Here is a 21082-nt window from a genome sequence, read left to right as displayed (position 1 = left end):
TGCCCCCACGACCACTGCCTAGTGAGGGTGGCTTCCCTGGCCTCGCAGCCTGTGCCTCTTATGGTCACTGCAGTGGGTGCCATTCCCTGGGCTGCAATGAGGAGCGGGGCACCAGGGCAGTCCTGCTTCAGAATCCCAGCGGAGCCCTTGAGTTACCTGGCCCTCAGTCAAGGCTGCGTTCCCCCCTCAGCTGAGAAGGCTTCCGCCCGAGGACACACTGCAGCAGTCGGGGGCAGGCGGGAAGCCAGTGGTCCTCGCGATGGCCAGGACTGTCCTACTGGCTCCCTAGTGGAGGGCCCAGGGCTGCTAGCACTCTGGGATTGGGACGGTAGGTGGGGCCGGGCAGCCCCACTTTCGGCCCGGTGGAGCTCTGGCAGGAAGCTCACTCTACTGGCTGCAGGTGCATTTGTGTTGGACCCATTCTCCGGCCTGTTGAGGTGCTGGGGAAAAGAGGGCTCAATTCCAGGGCTCTGAGGGGGTGAGTGGCAGGAGAGTCCTTTCTGAAGTCTGCCAGCTGGTGCCCAGAGCCGGGCTTGTGTGCTGAGGGTGGGGGCAGGGCTGTCCCCGCGAGGGCTGAGCCAGGAGTGGGGAAGGTCTGCGGGCCTGGGTCGGGAGCTTGGCGGTGACTTTCCCATGCTGGCAGGAATCTCTGGCCCTTGCCCAGCTGGGGCCATGCTGACGCGGGGACTGAGCTAGGGCTGTGGGCTTCAGTCCCCTACCCTCTGGCTCCTTTAAGAGGCACCAGGGTAAACTCAGGCACACTGCACACCACATCTGCCTCTGTGAAGGCAAAGTGATGCAAGGCTGCATGGGGCAGGACAGGCTCCAGAAGGTTCGTATGGCTACCCAGGCCTTGCCGTTGACTCTCATAAAAGAACCTAGGAATTTGTGGGCCAGGGAGATCGCCCTTGGGTGTAGCTGAGGCCCCAGACTACTGTTTCTTACAGGAAAGTCAGAGAAAGCAAGAGGAGGCCAGGTTCAGGGAAGAGCTTTATTGCTTCCATGATGGCTGCCCAGCCTGGGTAAGTGTCTTGAGCCTCACTTCCCTCAGGTCCAGGCTGAAGGCAGACCTGGCAATCTCACTCCTGAACCTCAGAGGAGCTGCCAAGTTGGTCAGCCTGGGCCTAGGGCATTGTCCTGTGGATCAGCTGCAGCTGGAGAGCGAGGCAGTTCCCACTGGGACAGGCCAGGCCTCCCCTCCTGATTCTGAAGTTCACTCTGCTCCAGCCCAGGGGCCATCTTATTGACTTAAAGAATGGCTGCAGAGTTCCCCTGTGGGGCAGCTAGGGACCGCTGAGTGGGAATACCTCATCATCTCTCCAAGAAAGATCAAGAGTGTCATGAGCGGGCAGGGCCTGTTGTGAGATCCTGCCCCCTCCCTGTAGCCCGGAGTAGGGTACAGGCTAATCCTGGCACCTCCACCCCACGGGGAGACCACTGGAACCACTGCCTGATTGGCCTCGAGGGGGCCTCCTTCTGCGTGGCCAGTGGACCAATTGACATCTAGAACCTTATTTAAAAATAAATTATCCCTCCCCTCCCTCCCACCTCCCAATTCACAAAATGATAATACACCAAACACTGATTGCAGAAATGATTTTGGCAGCAGCCTTACTGCCAAGCGTCCCACCTCCTGCATGCTGGGCCTGCGGGGCACAGCCAGAGGCCTCCGGGCCCTCTGGCTTCAAGGGCCCGGCTGAGCGGGAGGCCCAATGCTGGTGCCTGAGCAGACACAGCTCTGGCTGCTCCCCAAGGCCTTGCCACCCCTGGGGTCACTTGGCACTGTCCTTCTCTGGGCCTGAAGATTCCCGTGCCTCTCAGGAGGAGCCAGGCCATGGTCAATGAAATGGCAGATGGTGGTGACTGCTGCTTGCTCCTGGTGGTGCCTGGACTCTGTGGCCGCGTGCTGGGCCCCCCTCAGATGCCACTGGTTAGATCAGTGATGACACGCGCTTTCACCAGCTTCCGCAGAAACTCTTTCTCTCGCTGAATATTGTGCGTCCAGGACTGGAAGGGGAGAGAGGGAGAAGCCGTCAGATGGGCAGCTGGGCCATTGCCCTGCTGCAAGCTTTAATGCACCTTCTCCCCGGGCTTCACAGGCACCTCCTGACCACCTCCCTTCGATGTTCTGTGACCATGGGAAATCAGACACTTGTTAGTTGTGCCAACAATGATGATGATGCTCTAGAAGTGCCTCGGCTCATCACCCTCCCTGCCCAGGATTTGGAGAAAGTAACTCTCTAGCCCCTTTCCCCATCCCAGAGGGACTGTGCCTCTTCGCTTCTTCCAAGTCTTAGGAGATGTAAGCTTTCCAGACTTGTTCCTACAGACTCCAGCTCCCCAACCCCCATGGGGCACCTAGGTCCTAGGCACCTGAGGACAGGCAATGTGAGTCACTGAGGTCCAGCCCCGGCCCAGGGTGGGGTGGCTTAGTCACACTCTGTCCTGATGCAATGCACTGTCAGGCCTGGGGCAGCTGATGAAACCCTGCCTTGCAGATCAGAGCCAGGGGCCTGAGGACAAGAGGCTAGTCTTACTATTTGGTAGAAATGACAGGGAAGATGCTGCCTTCCAGGGCTTTCCTGGGGAAGGCTGTGCCCAGGCCCAGCTTCTTTTCTATCCTAGTGCTCTCACCAGGAAGTGCTGATGACTAAGTCTTTCAGAGAATGAAAGAGGATCGAGAGAATGAAGGAAAGCCAACAGCCTTATCATAGTTTGTGTTCAACTGACATTTACCAGCGCTATTTACTGATGTAGAATTTTAGGGCTCTGTCAGCAACTTATCCTGATCTAGTCAACTCTTTCCAACCTTCCAAATCTTTTCTATCTGAAACTCAGGCAAAATTCCCTCTATTTCTATCCTCTGACCATTCCCTTCAACTTTTCATGCTAACCACAAACCTGGCTGCCCCTGGGGACTGTATCCCCCAGACACACACGCTCCCAGTGGCAACTCTAATCCCCCCGCCCGGCTCTTCCTCAGAGTACCCAGCCCCTAGAGGTGCCTCCCACCATTGCGGCACTACACAACTATCCCTGCAGGCTCTCTGGAACCTCCAGCTCCTTTGGGGTTCCTGTACTCAGACCCTGCCACCTGTGAACTGCCCCTCCCTCTTACAGACCCCCAGGTGATTTGCACTCATTCCTTCAAGAGTCAAGCATCTGGCTCACTGTCTCTTTGAAGTGTTAAAAAAATAAACAGGTCTGAAGAATTTTTTTGTAGTGCCTTTCCACTTGCTTTATTTAATAAAGCCAATTAGATCTTTAAAACTAACTTGGTTGGATTTTTATTTAACAGAAGGGGCTACCTATTTAATAGTAGGTGTTCCCCAACTTTACACTGAATGAAATTAGATTTTACAGGCAAGAAAATGAAGGTTTGGCTAAAGGCAAGCACCGGCTGGGTGGCTGTCACTGGAGGGACTCTCTGGCTCTCAAGAAATACTCCTCCTTTTCAGGTGAGTGATCTTGGTGGATCTCCATGGAGCTTATTCACTTGGGGAACAAATAAAACAGGACAAAAAAATGGAGGTTTGCAGGAACAGCAGGGCCAAGATTCAAGCAAATGTGGAAACTCATACAACTCTTTACTCCTCCCTCCTTCATCATCTCCAGGGAGAAATAACCAGTCTAAGGGGCCAGTTTCAGCAATGCCCACTGGCAGCCTCTGAGAATCAAAAGGACGGCAGGCGGCTGGCTATTTGATGACATTAAGGAATTACTGTTCATGTTTTTTGGTATGACAATAAAAACATAGCCCTTCTCGTTTAGAGAAACTTGTTGAAATGTTTATGGCTGGAATGATATGCTATCTGAGACTTGCTTCCAAATAAATCAGTGAGAAGGGAGAGCATGAGAGCATGAGAAGAAGAAGAGGAGCGACAACTAGCCACCTGTTGATAATTGGGGGTGGGGTGTCCCAGAAGTGGGAGTTCACTGTATTATTCACCATACTGATGAATATGTTTAGCAATTCTCATTAAAAAAAAAAAAAAAAAGAGTAAACAAAAAAAGCCAAACCTGGGAGGTAGCTCTCTCTCTGGTGCACTTTCCCTGATTCCTCCTCCCATGCAGACAGCATAGGTGCCTTCCAGAGCCCTCAGCACTCTGCTGTCCATGCTGGCTTCAGGCCGGGACCAGATTCTCATAGTCCTGGGCCCTGGTCTCACTGGAACCCGATTCTGGAGGGTTCCTACTTCTTCACCTTCTCATTAAGCAAGGGCACCCCCAGGTCTCCCTGGGAAATCTCCCCCATGTCTGCTTGCCCTGAATCAGCCAGCGGCTGTGCTCATAACTCCCAGCTCCCTTTGCCAGCACTCCCACGGGACCCTCCCCCCCCCCCCCCCCCCCGGCTGCCTGCCACTCAGTTCCTCTCCTCCCTTCCGTCTCAACTTCCCCACATGGCCTGGACTCCTGTTCACATATGAGCCCCTGGGTGCTGTGCCACCTTTCCTTTGACACCACTCTCACCAGGGGCAGTGGGGTCTCCTAACTGCTGCATCTCAGTCACTTCCCAGCCCTCACCTTACTCGACTCCTCTGAGGCACCTGAGGGGGAGACACTGTCTCCTTGAAATAGGGCTCCTTTGGGCTCCATGACCTGGAGTCTTCCTACTTCTTCTCTATTTTCACTTGTCTCCTTGCTGAATTCCTTTGACATCCCTTACATACCCCCTCCTCCTTGCATTCCATCCTTGCTCTATTGTCCTCGCAGCCCACACGCTTACACGCTCTCTCAGGGCCAGAGAAGATGCTGGTCAGTCAAGTGGAAGGGACACTCCACTTGAGGCCAGGGTGCTGAATGACTCACTTGCCTATTGAGGACACCAAGGTGACGGCAGGGATTCTAAACCCAGACACCAGCACTAACACCTATGAGTGCTTACTAGATGCTAGGCTTTAGCTCGAATCTTTCCCAATCTAGAAGGCATCATTACCCCTATCAGGGATAAGGAAAGGAAGGCACAGAGATTTGACTTCACACCTGTGCTCTTTAGCCCTCTGGATGGAGGCAGCACAGCACTTCCCATGAACCTCAGAGCCAAGAGCTTCTGCAGGACAAGGGGGGCAGTCGCTTGAAAATGGAGATAAGGCAGGTGGAGTCCTTCTACCTCATTCTTGCATGGAGGCAATCCCCAGGCTGTGTCCATTTAGAGTCCTGTTTCTTACCTGTCTTCCTAACATCACTGAACAATTCCGGTCCGCAGTCTTCCTCTCTCGCCTAGACTGCTGGGACAGCCTCCCAGGTAGCTTCTCTTCTTGCCTTGCTCCCTTCTCTTTCACACGGGGTCACAGTGACCCTACCACATGATACTCCCAGCCTAAAGTTCTCCTGTGGCTCCCTAGGGCCTTCAGAGTGAAGTTCAAGTCCCTTATGGCAGAGAAAACCCTTCATGATCTGGCTACTGTCTAGGTAGGACCTACAGTTTCTCACCCTCAGGCTCAAACTTCCACAAAGTTTACATACAAAAAACATAGGAGACTCAAGATATAAGTAAACAGAAGGCAGGTAAAAGCTACGAGTGCAGCCTGGAGGGGTTGCTGGGGGAGGGGGTGGGACCAAAGAGGCAAGAAGATACATGGGGAGTGGGGGGAGTGAAAAGCCCTACAGGATCCCAGTAATAAGGAGGGAGGCTGGGCCAGGTGGAGGGAGATGGACAATTCTGGAACTTTCCTAGACCTAGGATGATCTTCCCACGTCGGAACCTCATTCCAGGCAGCAGGAGGTCCAGCTGTAAGGCTGTTTCTGTGTTCCTTAGGGATCCCCAACTCTCTCTTATATCTTTGAACTAACTCCTAATCCCTAATTCCATGGTCTCGTGAATGAGCCAAAAAAGTGTAAAATAACACAGACGGTCACTGAAGTCATGGATGGGGATGCAGAGCTCCCGGAGAACACGTAGCGCGAGAAGAAGCTTGTCCAGACTGGAGGCTTAGCTAATGCTGATTCTTAAGGGGTGGGTTGAAATCAAGGACACGGAGAAAGAGAATGGCTAGTGCAAGAAGAGGAACACTGGGGTCACCGCCTCGGAAGTCTAAGTCAGAGGGTTTTGGAGAGGAAGAATGGGCAACATAGAAAGCGTTACTGAGAGATCAGGAAGGGGAGACTTATGTGTGTCCATTGGATCTGGCAGGCTTGAGGTAATCCCTGGGAGCTTGGTGGAATCATGTCAGGCAAAGGGAGGGTCAGGCTGTGAGGGATGAAGTGCCACGTGGGAGAAAGGAGTGCTGGGAGAGGGCCCAGCAGGCATGGAAGTTTTCTCACTAGAGAGAGGTGGGAGCTTTCAGGAAGTGGAAGGCTCTGGAACAGTGTGTGGGGTTAGTGAGGGCATATAAAAAGACGGCAAAGCAGGAATGAGGGCTAGCTGGGATCAGAACCCCTGCATTTATAGAACTATGACTCAGCACAGCTGGGTGAGCCACCCAGATGTAGGAGTGGAGAGGCTACTGAAAGCTCTAGTCCAGACTGCCAGGCGCCAGCAAGTGGCCGAAGCCAAGGTATTGTAAAAGGGCTTCAGGCCTCCCCATGGGCTCTGGGATATGAAGGGAGAGAAGTTGGGAGAATCTAAAATCTGGGGGGAACTTCAATGTCTCTTGAGCTTTAAGGGACCTGGATCTATGGACCACCTGAAAGCAACTGTGGGTGATAAAACGCCTCAGTGCTTGGCCACAGTGAAGGGCGGTAGAGGGGGTGTGCTGAGACTGAAAGGCAAAGTTTGCAGATTTTCTGAGGGGGCCAGGAAGTTCCCTGGGGAAAGGGAGCATTGTGGTAGAAAGGATGGTTCTGGGTTGGGGAGAGTGAGGAGGCAGGTACAGGGCCAGGGCCAGGGCAGGAAGAGCACGGGCCGTGGAGAAGGTCGAGAAGAAGGGGGCACCAGGTTCAGAGGCGCCCTGGGGAGAGAAGCACAGGGGCCGCTTGGTGGTGAGAACTGCAGGAGGCAGGGCCCTCCAATGACTCAGCTGAGAGTAGGGCAGGGCCTTCTTGGGGAGCTCTGGGCAGCCAGACCAGCCAGTGGCTCATCCCTTTAAATCCGGTTGTGCTCACTCAGCCAGAGCCTGTCCTGTGCCTGAAGCGCGCCCTCCCTCTGCCCAGCCCCGCACCTCTTTGATGGCGGCCATGCGCACGGTCTCGTAATAGTGCAGGGGTGCATTGGGTGTGCTCATGTCGTAGCCAAAGCCTGCAACTGCCACCTCATCACAGCCGTGTAGTGCCATGGTCACTGCCACACTGCCAAGGGTCGGGATATTCTGGAGGAGGGAGGGGGAAAGGGAGGGCTGAGTGAAGCTGAGACCCTTGCCTAAGCTTCCCAGAGCGCTCTTTCCAAGCCCTCTGCCCCCACCCTGCTGCCCTGGCCTTCCTTCCCCAGGCACTTCTGACCCAGGTACCCTCCCCCCTCTCCCAGGGCCTAGCTCTCTCACCCCTCGGCCCATGAGGCCATTGTTGAAAGGCAGTCCGATGAGGGTGAAGGCGGCCTCCTGGATGAAATATGGGTTGAGGATGCGAATCTCAGGGGGCTCCTTGGGCACTCGAGTGGCCACAGATTTCCAGAAGCCATCCGATGCACTCTGTGGACACAGCATAAGTGGGCATGAGCAGGGCACACAGCTTGTGATGGGACTGGGTGAGTGGCAGGGACCCAAAGTGTGTACAGGTGAATGGGGTGGGGGGCAGAAGGGGGGTGTGGTGGTACATGAGGCCTACATGTGGAATAAACACGGCAGGTGGACTTGTGTGTGGTGGGGACCACTGAGAATTTAGTGGGGCCACAGATTATAATAGAGGACACAAAAGGACACAAAGGGTGGGGGCCCAGGAAGTGGGACTGGAGTGTGCTGCTCCGGCCTGAGGGGGTTCTTAGGTCAGTCCGAAGATACAAAGACCCAGTTGCCTCTCCTCCCCTTTGAAAGCTACTGAAGGGCCCAGGAGGATCCTCTCTTTCTCTCCTATCTGCTCTGCTGGGCTTGCCTCCTTTCCTTTCTGCTCTCTCCTTGCTCTCTCAGTCAACTGTTCTAACGGGAACCTGAAAAATAAAGACAGAATGTGAGCTAGTAAAAATCCTACAATTCCTTACTGAGACATAGAAAAGGATGACTTTAAAGAAATGGGAGACAAACCATACTCTTGAAAGTGAAGGATGAATAACACAAAGCCAATCCTCCCCAGATTAACGCGGACCTTAGACGAAGAAAAATCCCAGTGGAATTGCTGAAATTTACCAAAAGGATTCTAAACACCCATCCAAAAGATTTAACAGATAAAAATAGCCCTCCAATAAAAATTATTAAAGTATACTATGAGGGCCTCCCCGGTGGCGCAGCGGTTGAGCGCTGGGTTGCGAGGCTGCCCTCAGCCTCTGCAGCGTCGGTTCGATCCCAGGCTGCTCCCCGGCCACCGGAGGAGGGTCCCACATGGCGCGCAGACCTCTCCTGCCGCCCGCTGCGCCCCTCAGCAGTGTACTTTGGTCCTTCTGCCTGCTCTGCTCCCCGCTCTGGCTCTGGTGAATTCTCTCACCCTCCCGCGCCTCTGACTGTACCCAGTGCATGTATAAATAAATAAATAAATAAATAAATAAATAAATAAATAAATAAATCTTTAAAAAAAAAAAGTATACTATGAATTTGCAATTAAACAGTGATAGATGTATAAGAATAAACACAAAGATCAATGAAATAAGAGCCTAGAAGCAGATCCCCATCCACCCATCCATCCACCCACCCATCCAGCCAGCCAGCTAGCCAGCCCCTCATCCATGCACCCATCCATCCACCCATTCACACATCCATCTTTCCAGTTATGCTGGAGGAAGCTTTACTGTCAATGGGAACAAGAAGTCTTTCTCAGCAAGTAACATTTAAAAGTTTGCTAATTAGAAAAAAAAGATCCATTTACTTTCTCTCCTCCCACCATCCACAAAATAACTAAATGCTAGAAAATACAACTCTGAAAATAAGTAAAAAAGAAAATTTAGCTGTATATTTTATCACTGAACTTCCTAACATTAACGCAAAATTAATGTTTGACTTTTTAACATTTTAAATGCTTTGCTACATCAAAAATATTAAAAAGCAAAAGAGAAAAAAATAAGTGGGAAAATTTTGTAACAAATAGTAAATATATACTTTTAAAAATGATGAAAAATCAATGAAATTCCATAAGAACGGGAAAAACAAAAAAGTTATGTAGACAAACAGGATTACATCAACTAAAAAAGGTTTTGTATCGTGAAAGAAACCTTATAAAAACAAAAAAGACAACCTACTGACTGGGAGAAGATATTTTGCACATCACATTTCTGACAAGGGATTAACTTCCAAAATATACAAGGAATCCATATAACTCAACAAAACAACCCAATTAAAAAACGGGCAAGAGACCCAAATAGGCACTGCTCCAAAGAAGACATGCGATGGCCTACAGGCACACAAAAAAATGTTTCAACATCATTTATAAGGGAAATGCAAATAAAACCACAATGAGATCTCACACCTGTAGGAAAGGCTCCTATCGAGGGAAACAAGTGTTGGTCAGAGTGTGGAGAAAAGGAACTCTCGTTCACTATTGGTGGGAATGTAAATTGCTTCAGCCTCTATGGAAAACAGCATGGAGATTCCTTAAAAAACTCAAAGTGGAGCTTCCCTAGTACCCCTAGGAACCCTTGGCTATCACTGCTACAGTCTGAGTTTGATGTCCCGCCAGGGAGGTGACCCACATGGCAACAGCAGACCTCTCCAGTCTCTCCCACTGCTCCCCTCAGCAGTGTATTTCAGGAGATCTGCCTGTTCTGCTCCCCACTCTGTCTCTGGTGAATCCTCTCACTCCCCCCTGCCCCGGCACCTCTGGCCTACACCCCAGTTCTTCTATAAATAAATAAATAAATAAATAAATAAATAAATAAATAAATAATTAAAAAACCCCTCAAAATGGAAATACTGTATGACCCAGCAATGCCGCTTCTAGGTATTTATGCAAACAATATGAAAAGGCTAATACAAAAAGATTTATGCACCCCTATTTCATAGTAGCATTATTCACAAGACATGGAAACAACCAAAATGCCTACTGACTATTAATAGGTGAACTCTTGCCTTTTTCAACATTACCGATGAGGTGATTATTCCAAGTGAAGTAAGTCAGAAAATGAAAGACAATTACTGGATAGTTTCACTCATTTGTGGAATATAAATAATCAAGGCAAATGAACTGGCAAGCAATTAGACATAGAATCTAAAATAATTTAGACTCCATGAAAAGTAGTTATCAGAGGGGAATGGGGAGGGGGACGAGAGGAAAGGTCAGGGAGTCAGCATGATGGTGTAAATGACACTAGATCCTGGGGGCAGGGGAGTGAAGTATACACAGATTTGGAGACACGAAGATGTGCTCCTACACTCTAGTTTTGTAAATGAATGGCCAACCAATAACATTTAAAAAACAAATTTATAAGCATGAAAAACTCATTTGATATTGCCAAGAAATGCAAATTAAAATCAGATACTGTTTTTAATCTCTAAAACGTGTGTGTGTGCGCGTGCGCGCGCGCGTGTGTATCCTAGCACTGATGGTGGCACAGGGAGGCAGAATGCTATGCTGTTATAAGTGTCAAATGGTCAACCGTCCTAAAATGTCACTTGACAATATGTATCAAATGCTTCAAAGTTGTTTATACTTAGTGACTCTAACGTTTCTCTTCTAAATGTAATTAGGATGGTGAAATGCTTTGTAAAAAGTGGTTTATTACATTATTATAGAAGTGAAAAGCCAGGGAAAAAAATCCTTAAATTTAGAGGTTTGGTTAAGTGGTACATTTATATAATGAAATATTACAAATAATAAAATTAGGTTTTCTAAGAATTTTATCACAGGGGTATCCTGTAATTTATTTGACCAATCCTCTGCTGTTCAACATCTAAATTATTTCTAGTTTCCCCAGATCTGCTCTTCCTCCTGAGTTCTTATCTTCTACTGTCCATCTAATTTCCCAAACCAGAAACCTAGGAATCGACATTTGATTCTTCTTCATTTCTCCAGCCCATCCTCTCCTACCTACCAGTCATTTAGTTCTTTTTGCGCTTCTTCGGATCCCACAGATTAAGCCCTTCTGCCCAAACTCATGCTCCGGCTCCCGCCACACTCAGAGCATCTGTTCTACTGCCTGCCAAACACCCCGAGCCCAGCAGAGTGACTGGGATATAAAGGCACAAAAGAGTGGAGGCATATTCATTCACTCAACAATGTAATGAGCGCCTAGAGAGGGCATCTCTGCCTCCCTAGCCACTCTGCCCAAATGATCTTTGTAGACACGTCAGCTCACGTGAGCACTGCCCGGTCAGCGCCTGCCACTTCACTCGCACCGGAGCGTATCTGCAGTCCCCACTTGCTAATTCATGCTCCACGCTCCTGGTGCTCCTCCATCCCTTGTGGCTTTCCATCTCTCACCACCTGGCCCATCCAACTTGTTTAATCAAGACTTACTTGTTTAAAAAAGACATCTCCTAGTTCCTCGTGTCTTTCCTGACCTGATGCCCAAGGAGAAGGCATCAGGAGATGGGGCCTTTGGGAAGTGATTGGGTCATAAGGGCAGAGCCCACAAGAATGGCTCTGGTGCCCAAGAAAGACCCCTGGCCCCTTCCCACATGAAGAGGACACCATGGAAAATGGTCATCTATGAACCAGGAAGGCCTCACCAAACACCTTGATCTTGGACTTGCCAGTTTCTGGAGAGGTGAGAAATAAATTTCTGTTGTTTATAAGCTACCCAGTCTATGGTGTTTTGTTACAGAGCCCAAAGGAACTGAGACAGAAGATACAAGGCCTGGCTTCAGCTTCAGTTCTGGTGGCTCAGAGCGGAGATCCAGGGCAAGGAACTTTCTGTTTCCGGATGGATAAACCAGGGATGCTAACAGTATTTACCTCATCGGCTATTGTGAGTATTAAATGAGATAATTTAGGTGGAGTTACCTGGTCAGCTTTAGGGGTGTTTTGTAAGCCTCCACCCCAAGGGCCGGGGCTCACATCTGATTCATTGCCATAGCCCAGCCCTGCAGCAGAGCTCCCCAGTGGCCAGCTCCTCTCAAGTTTATCTGAGGCCTTCAATGGATTCTCTCTGTTCCAGCCCTCCCTCCTCATGTCTCCCCACCTCCATGGCAATTTTTCTCTTTCTGGCAAATTCCACCTATCTTCCAAGGGTCAATTCAAGTGACAGATCCTCAGGCAAATTTCTGAGTCCCAGTGAGACCCACAGCAGACCCCAGTCCATCACTCTCCTATGTCCCTGTGTCCAGAAAGGGTGCATGTAGGGCAAGTCAGGTGGGGGTAACAGTACCCAGTAAGAAAGGTGGCTAAATAGGCAAGCTCTGTGCAGAACTGGGGAGGGGTCCCTCCTGGGTGGGCCTGCTGTGGAGTGAGAGGAAGGTGAAGCACAGCCCCTTCCCCTCTACAGAGCTTGGCAGGCCCCAACAGTTCCCCAGCCAGGGCTCCTGCCCACACATGTCTAGAGAGGAGAGGTGCAGGGGCGGCTTGGGAGGGGTAGGGAGAGCCAGGAACGGGCGAAGTTGGGGCTGTGTGTGAAGCTCCAGGCTGATTTTCAGACTCTGCTTTATTTAACGCCCTTCAACTTTCACCCACTTCACAGATGCAGCAGCCAAGATGAAGCAACATGCTTGAGGTCATGCACATGGCAGTGACAAGAACCGAACCTGAGCGCTGTGACTCCAATGCGGGTGTTCCTCCTGCCACACCACTACCACCACACAACTGTGCACACCCAGGCGTCCGGGGACCGCAGCCAAGGGGATGGCGAGCTCTCCTCTGCCTTCAGGAGATCCAAGGCCAGTGAGGGGTCACTCTGGTTGGTGCCTCGCATCCCATTTCATGGTGGGGACAGAAATGCTCAGCACACGGCAAGCGGGGCAGGGACTGCTGGATCCAACTTCAGAATCCAGTTCTTTCCAGCCACGAACCGCCACCTCTGAAACAATGTCACTTGGCTTTTCCCATGAGCTAAAAGTCCCATGTGTGACTCTATGTGAAGCTGCAGGAAACAGCTCATTATCTGGAATCTGACAAAAGCCCCAGCGGAGAGGGGAAAGCTTCTGCCTCTCCCCATCTTCATTCTCTCTTGGGCACTAAAACGACTCACCTGACTGCTCAGAACTAAGGATAATGAGTCTGTCCCATCTACTGGGGTGAAACACACACACAGCTCTTTTTGACGCCTTGCTCCTTGGGGCTATGGGTAAACTGAGGCAGAGTCTGCCTCCTTAGACCAAGCCCAGCACCCCAGTCCCTGCCTCTGCTCCCCGTGTGCTGAGCACTGAAGCCCTCACTGTCCTGGGGCCAGCAGTCAGCAGCGGGGAGAGCAACGACGAGGCTCTGGGGGAAAGGAGTGCTGAGTTGGGGTCTCGAACCCCAGAGAGCCCTGCATTTGCTCACTGGGACCCACACATAAACAATTCAGTGCTCCTGTTTAATTTTTCCCATCTGTCATTGTCTTGATGCAGAGCCCCCTTAGGAATTTCAGAGAAAGGAGGAATAATAAGATCAAGATATGATTTGGGCATTGCCACTTCCCAGTCATAAAAATATCAAGTACCAACAAAACCCCAGCCTGTCTCCTAAATAAAAGTTATGGTTTCTGTTTCTGTAAAAACATACACAGGCACATACACATGACGTTTTGCATACCATCGCAGGTCACAGAAACCCTGAAGTCAAGGCAATTTGCTGGCTTCAGATTAAGGGTGGAAGAGACGAGAACCTTCACAGAACCCTGCGAACACCAGCACGGAAGGGGGGGTGGAAACACAGGGTCCGGGAGGAGGGAGAGGGAACAGTGAGACCTAGGGAGCATGTGAAGCAGTGGCAGATCGTGGGCCTTGGAGCCTGGACCACTGGGGTCCTCATCTGGGTCCACATCCCAAGTCCTTACTGGGTGACTTAGGGCCTGCCACATCATCTCTTTGAAGTAGCAGATTCCTCACATGTAAAATAGAGAGAAGACCTATTTTCCTGAGGATTAAATGAGAAGATGCATGTTTTAAAGGTCCTGGCACAGGGATTGGCATATAGCAAAAGCTCCATAAATCTTATCTGTTATGTTAATGAGAGCCACGGAAGCCAAGGCAGGGACACAGAGGGTGTGGTCAGCAAAGTCAGATCCAAGAGGGACCAGTACTCAGACAGACATCAAATAGGGGAGCCAGCTTCCCCTCTGGTCCCTCCAGAAGGGCAGTGGGCACCATAGACCTTCTGCTCCTGAGCGACACTGCCAAGCCTGCCGCCAGAATATAGCCCTTCCCAGAAGGCCTCTCCAAATCTGGCCCAAGACTCTCATTTCCCTGACCCAAAGGACCCAACACAGAGCCTACGAAGTCAGTCAATGGAGCTGGCCCAGGGATGGTCGAAGCACTCTTCAAGGCCAGCCCGGGCTGCATTCTTTGTTGAATCCCTCCTCCTCCAGGAATGTCCCTGCCTCAGTCAAGTCTGGACCCAGCTCATCTGTGCGGAGCTGACAATCTCCTGCTGATGCAATTTGCTCTGTACTCATCTAAACAGCTGGGAGCCAATGGGGGAGAAGCGTTAGGGAAGAAGTTCCTTCCCAACCAGCTCCTGCGGTGGCTTCACTGCACCCTTGCGGGGTTCTTCTGCAGCCCTTTCCTCCCACTGTTTGGCGAGCAGCAGTCAACGTGCCAAGACGAGTTTGGGAGCAGAGACTGACCACGGACGGGCCTTGGGCAGCCAAGGGGAGGGCAGGTGTGTCCACTCCTGCTCTCTGTACTACTGCTTTAGGACAGGTCATTGACTCTCACAGGGTCACTGAACGGCCACTAGTCCCCCTGCCTCCACCTTGCCTTCCGGCAGCCCCTGCACTTGCACACATCTGATCTTGACACTCTCAGGGCTCAAATCTTCAGTGGCTTCTCACTGCCCACTCAGATGGCTTGTTTTGGTTTTGTTTTCCTTACCCATGTATACATAGGAGACATATCCAAAAAATATTGCATGCATAGTACATAAAATAAGAGGGTGAGAGAGGTGACATACTAAGAGAACTATAAGCAAAATGAAGAAGAGTTCAAAAGAAGGCTATTTTACAGATGTAAATATTTCAGAGCTAGTGATTAATCCGGACCAGCCAGTCAACAGATACAAGAGTGCCTGTTAAATATAAACCATTTACTTTTTGTACAAATACATTTTATATTTTAGACAACCAACAGTCCACAAAACATTAATTGTAACCAAACAAAGAGATTTTTAAGAGCATCTGGAGCCGTCCCCTACCACTTCCCCTTCCCCATCAGCCCTAGGGGCCAAGCAACCACCAAACCTTTCGCTTCACATAGGCCCACTGCACAGCTTTGTCCTTCTCACTAGATTGCTGTGACTATTCCACAGGTCTGTTTTGAACCCTGACACCCTATCTTCTGTGTCTCTCAGCAAGTTCTGTATGCCTTTGTCTGCTTATCTGCATCTATTAAATTAGAGAACGAAGACCAGTTCTCACTTCTTAGTATTTTGTGCTTTGGGAGTTAAAAGTCAGGCACATAAAACATCTGGTACAAAGTTGGCTTATTAGCTTGTGCTATTATTACTCCTCAGAATAAAGTCCAAGCTCTGTGATGTGACCGGCTCACAATCGGTCCCCTGCTTGCCCAGCTTCAGAACCAGCCATTGCCACTATATCCACGCATTGCCACTATGTCTACATTCGTGGGAGTCGGGGGCAACATTCCCAGTGGATGTCCACATACATGTCTACACTTTAGATTCTAAATATCTGAAGTTATAACTCATGGTATCAAGCCATTAAATAAATTATATCCCACCCTCCCTTGAAAAAATGTCCTAGAAGGCCAGGTTTTAATTTAGAATTCGGACTCCTGGCGATGGGCTGGACCATAGTGGTGGAGGGAAAGCTGGCCCTTGCCTGGCTCCCTGCCCTTCCATGCCTGGTCCCACCCCACTGTGAGAAGTACTGTGCACACGTGTGGTCCCCTAGCCTGCACATCCAAACTCTGGAATAGCCTCTGCAACAGCCCTCCCCTGGCTTGGGGGCAAGCACAGGGGGTGTAGTCTACCCTGAAGAGGATGGAGATGGACTTGGCACTGCTAGGGCAAGAAATTCTGCAGTCCCTGGTCATGGTCTGACAGGCCATGTTTTATGTGCCAGGATGGGTCTGGGGTAGGTAATCCTTCTTGACCTTGCATATTCCTCTTCACTCCATGGCAAAGGGTGTGGTTGGAGGACAGAAAGGCACCCCTCTTGCCCAGGCCTAAGGGCTGTACCATACCCAGGCCACACACATTATAGTAATCATCTTCAATTCACTTAATGTATCATAATTGTTGTCAATGCTGCTTTCTGAGTCCCAAACTTCATCTTCACCTGGCCAAACTTCATAGAAAGTCAGTTAGGGTTCAGGGTTTAGTGTCCTGGAGCCAAGAAATGGCGTAGTAGACCTTTTTATTTTCTTTTCAGATATGCAAAATTTTATTTTTTAAAAATTGCCTTTATTACAAATTTAAAAGTCTGGGGAAGCTTCTTTTTTCCCCACCCAGAGTTAATGAACATACATGCACAGGAGAACGAACTCATTTTGAAAAGAACATTATTAAAAAGGTAAAAGGCCTCCCTAGTGGTGCAAGGGGTTAAGCACTGCACTATGAAGCAATCCGCAGCCTCTGTAGCACCAGTTCGATCCCCTGCCAGCCAGGGAGCAACCCACATGGCGCAGATCACTCCTGTCTTGCCCGCTGCTCCCCTCAGCAGTGTATTTCAGTCAGTCTGCCTGTTCTGTTCCCCGCTCTGTCTCTGGTGAATCCTCTCTCACACGCACACCCCCTTCACACCTCTGGCCTGTACCCCAGCTCTTATATGCATAAATAAATCTTTAAAAAAAAAAAAAAAGGTAAAAGATGATGGCCACAGCCACTAGTCCAGTTCTTAGAGGCAGTGCAGTCGGTGCTTAGGTAGCCAGAGTACCAAGGCTAGTAAGGTTGCCTGACCCTCTAGAATTTACAGCTTAATTTCTTAAGACCAGGGATAAAAGAATTATAATATATAGCCCAACGAGGGAAGACCTGTTCCTATATGACCTTCTTGGATGGGTTCCCAAGTTTTCTACTTGAGATGATGCAGTATTTTTTTGAGCCACTGGCCCTTTGAATGTACAACTATTACTATCTATGACTTTTTTGCATAAATGTGAATGAATGCTTTCTTTGATTAGAGTATGGTATTGGCCTGTTACCTCTACTATGTAAAAACACTGGCTCATACATACGTGATTAAACTTTTAAGGAGAATGCCCTGCTGGCGTATGTAATTCCTGATGCCACAGAAATAAATATGTAGAGGAACTCAAAGTAATCAAGCAGCACCCTGTTTCCAAGATAGCCAGTTCCTGGATGCATCTCATAAATCTGGGGGTGCATGTCAGCTATAAACGATGCTCATTCAACTATGACCTGAGCCAGCACTCAGTATATGTTACAGACACACCTCTGATACCACAACACAACACAAAAAGCAGGCACCCTCTTCACACCAGGTCTGCATGCTGCAGCTCTCAAGGGTGGTGGACCTCGAGCAGGTGGCATCTGCCACCCTGTGCACAGGCCCTGCTGCTCTCCCTGACTTGTTTGTACCTGGCCCCCCAGGCCTGGGCTTCCTGCCCAGTAGGCAGGCAAGACTTGCCACTGAGCCTCACTTGGCAGAGGTGCTCCTGGCCTGCAATGAACACAGCATGTCAAGCTCTGTCGTGTGCAGGTCTCACTCCTTCCAACAGGGAGCCATGCAGGGGAGCTTGTACGAGTCCTCTGGGCTTCTGTATAATCTTACTCACTTGAGGAAAATGAAACTTGAAGATGTGGGCTGAGGCACTGGCTAGTTTTTGCTCCTAACACTGAATCAGGTGCTGCTTCCCCGACCTCACCTCCACAGCAGGAGAGCACTGAGAGCCGTGAGGGTTCCAAGCGCCCACACCTCTGCAGGGTCACTGGGTGGCGCTTTCCAGTCCATCAAGTGGTTGAACCATAATTCACATAATAAACCCTGAGGTTATATTTGGATTTGGCTAATTAAAGATAATAAAAATCTATGTGCAGATTTCCCTTTTCTTGGATGATGATGGATCTTGAAGTGGGGCATCATTGCCTTTTTAGAGAGCTTCCCCCTTCGAGGGCACCTGTCACCCGCTCTTGCCAGAGTTGGGTATTAGAATTGAAACTCATTTTCTAGGGGTGGGCCTAAACTGGAGCTAAATGGCACCCCTTTACCTCCACCTGAGTCCCCCTGACTGCTAAGAAGGCTAACCATGTTTCTGTTGGTTACTAGTCATACTCCTTTCTGTGTGACTGGCTTGGTCTCCTGTCCATTATCTACTAGGGCCCTAATGGTTTTCTTATCAACATTTATGATAGTAATAATTTGTTTGTCATATTTCCTAAATAAACTTTTCAAAGTTTTGTGGTATCCAGGGTGTTTCTTTTTTTTTTTTTTTGTGGTGGCTAATTTAAGTTTTCATATGTTATCAAATCTGATTTCTTCTAGCACTTCCATCCCTTGAAAGTTATTTTCTCTCCAGGGATCTGATTTTTATTCTACTTTCTTCAAAATTTCCTTTGGCTGTATTTTTATATTTTGCTTTTTAGTCCACTTGGAATCTATTTTGATGTATGATATGAGGAGAGGGTCAAAAAACCTTTTTGAGAGCTATATTTGGAAAAAGCAATGAACAAAGATGAGTCGGCGTGGGGCCGACTGTGAGATGCTGACAGACAACTGGGAGAGGCAGAGAGCCAGGGACTGTTTAGTTTTCATTTCTTTATCACTGACAATGATCTTGGAATTGTAGAAAGATCAAAAATGGCTAAGAGGAAAGAGATGCCCAGGAAAGGCCAGAGGAGACCAAAGGGCACCAGGGCAGAATCTGAAAGAATGCTCTCCCAGGGCAAGAAGAGGGAGGTGGCTCGCCGCGAGGAGGAGCCCTGGGCTGAGGGTCAGAAGATTTGGGTTGGAATCCTGACGCTGTCGGAAGATTCCACCTTCCTCTGTGACTCTCTTTCCACATTTATTCATATGCCAGCTGGTTCCAAACACTGTGGACGATGGACCGAGAAATAAACAGGACATTTCCTGCCCGGGGGCATAGGAGTGGGCAGAGATGTAAACCCTCACCTGTGCTGAGGGGAGTATCAGAAAAGCCCCCAGTGGCGCCTTGGGAGGGGAGCGGGCAGGATGGGGAGGTGTAAGCGAGGCTCCATCTGCCAGCACAGTCAGAGTGCAGAGCACAGGCCCGGTGAGAGAAAGAGTGGCAAGGACAAGGGAGATGCTGGAAGGGGCCAGATCAGAGAGTCCTATGCTAAGGGTCTGGGATTTTTTTTTTTTTAGAGGCATGTTTTATTTATTTATTTATTGGTTTGTTTGTTTGTTTGTTTTCTTTATACATGCACTGGGTATAGTCAGAATCACGGGAGGGTGAGAGAATTCACCAGAGCCAGAGCGGGGAGCAGAGCAGGCAGAAGGACCGAAGTACACTGCTGAGGGGAGCAGCGGGCGGCAGGAGAGGTCTGCACGCCATGTGGGACCCTCCTCCGGTGGCTGGGGAGCAGCTGGGGATCGAACCGGCGCTGCAGAGGCCGCGGGCAGCTTCGCAACCCAGCGCTCAACCGCTGCACCACCAGGGAGGCCCGGGTCTAGGATTTTATCCTGCAGGTCAGTGGTTCTCACACCTGAGCCAATACCAAGTACCTGCCCTGTTCAGAGGAAATGCCCCCCTCCCTCGATGTGTGCTGTTCCTCCAAGGGGAGGCCAAAGGCTGGACGTGGGAGCCAGAAGGTCATTGGTGATAGAAGGACAGGCTTAGAAAGGTTTCAAAATAGAAGGTGAAAACATGGAGATGCACCAGCCACAGACATGACTCTTTCCAGAAACTTGAAGGAGAAGGGAAGGAGGGTGAGCCTAAGCTAAAGTGGGGTTTCTTATATTTATTTATTTATTTACTTACTTACTTACTTATTTACTTATTTATTTATACAAGCACTGGGTACAGTCGGAAGCGCGGGAGGGTGAGAGAATTCACCAGAGCCAGAGCAGGGAGCAGAGCAGGCAGAAGGACCGAAGTACACTGCTGAGGGGAGCAGCGGGAGGCAGGAGAGGTCTGCGCGCCATGCGGGACCCTCCTCCTGTGGCCGGGGAGCAGCCAGGGATCGAACCGTCGCTGCAGAGGCTGCAGGCAGCTTCGCAACCCAGCGCTCAACCGCTGCGCCACCAGGGAGGCCATGGGCTTCTTATTTTTAAGGTGAGAGGGAACTGAACAAATATGTAGATGTGAGAGGATAGTTTTGCCAGAGAGTAAAAAGGTGAGAAAGGAGAAAAATGAGAGAAGACAGTTCCCAGGAGATGGGAGAAGGTGCCTTGAGGACCAGAGGAAAGAGCAGCCGAGAGGGGCGCAGGGAGGCAGGTGGCGGAGGCCAGCAGAGGGGATGCAGGTCTGTCTGTAGACCAGAAGTCTGTTAGGTGAGAGCGCCTGACCAGTAACCACCTTTATTTCCCCTGCAGAGCTAGACAGGAGCTTTCTGCTTAGAATAGGGAGGGAAGTAGAGCAGAAATGAAGATAATGGTGGGAGCAAGGTCTGAGAACAACAAAGAGGGGTAGGACAAGGGAGTGGCCAGTGGCATCAAGTGGCTAGTAAGGTAAGGTCACCATGGTCTCCACCCAGCTCTGTGAATGCTGGCTGGACTGGCTGCACGTGGAGGAAGTGGGGGAGCAGGGGCTCTGGAGGGAGGCAATGTTTGAAGCACAGGCTCCCTGCGATTTTGGTGATTGATCTGGAGTTGATGAGTGAATGAATCATGAACAAGTGAGTCAGAGCTGGGTCTGAATTTAGCTTTACCATTTAGCTAATTGTGTGATCCGAGCAAGTAATGCATCCACTCTGTGCCTCAGTTTCCGAATCTCCAAAATGGGGTTCTAATAGTACTGACCAATAAGGTCATTATGAGAACTGAATGAAAGAATTCAAAGGAACTGGCACTGGAGGGCTGAGTAAATGACAGCTATGCGGATGCCGGAAGGAG

General features: G+C 49.9%; 1 protein-coding gene and 1 long non-coding RNA gene across 5 annotated transcripts in view; one reads left to right on the top strand and one right to left on the bottom strand.

Annotated features, from left to right (window-relative positions):
• Nucleotides 1-954: 954 nt before the first annotated feature.
• The window catches only part of ST3GAL3 (ST3 beta-galactoside alpha-2,3-sialyltransferase 3), a 187181-nt gene continuing 167053 nt past the window's right edge, over nucleotides 955-21082 (bottom strand). For 2 of the 4 annotated variants that reach the window (XM_037500212.2, XM_037500213.2), the window contains 3 exons: nucleotides 7419-7565; nucleotides 7101-7247; nucleotides 956-2007 (listed from right to left, as the gene is read on the bottom strand). In XM_037500212.2, the coding sequence (XP_037356109.1) occupies nucleotides 1918-2007; nucleotides 7101-7247; nucleotides 7419-7565 (384 nt within the window). In that variant the 3' untranslated portion in view covers nucleotides 956-1917. Of the gene's footprint in view, nucleotides 2008-7100; nucleotides 7248-7418; nucleotides 7566-21082 lie in introns of all 4 variants that reach the window. The other 2 variants (XM_054691530.1, XM_054691531.1) reach the window with 1 other exon arrangement.
• LOC119236387 (uncharacterized) lies at nucleotides 2103-3751 on the top strand. Its single transcript, XR_005123043.2, has 3 exons — nucleotides 2103-2302; nucleotides 3355-3458; nucleotides 3616-3751. It is a non-coding gene; the product is annotated as an uncharacterized LOC119236387 (long non-coding RNA).

Source organism: Talpa occidentalis, unplaced genomic scaffold, assembly GCF_014898055.3.
Source record: "Talpa occidentalis isolate TD23 unplaced genomic scaffold, MPIMG_talOcc4v2.1 talOcc4.9, whole genome shotgun sequence".
NCBI lineage: Eukaryota > Metazoa > Chordata > Mammalia > Eulipotyphla > Talpidae > Talpa > Talpa occidentalis.
Note: the sequence above shows the minus strand (reverse complement) of the source record. Positions and strands in the feature narration are given on the sequence as shown.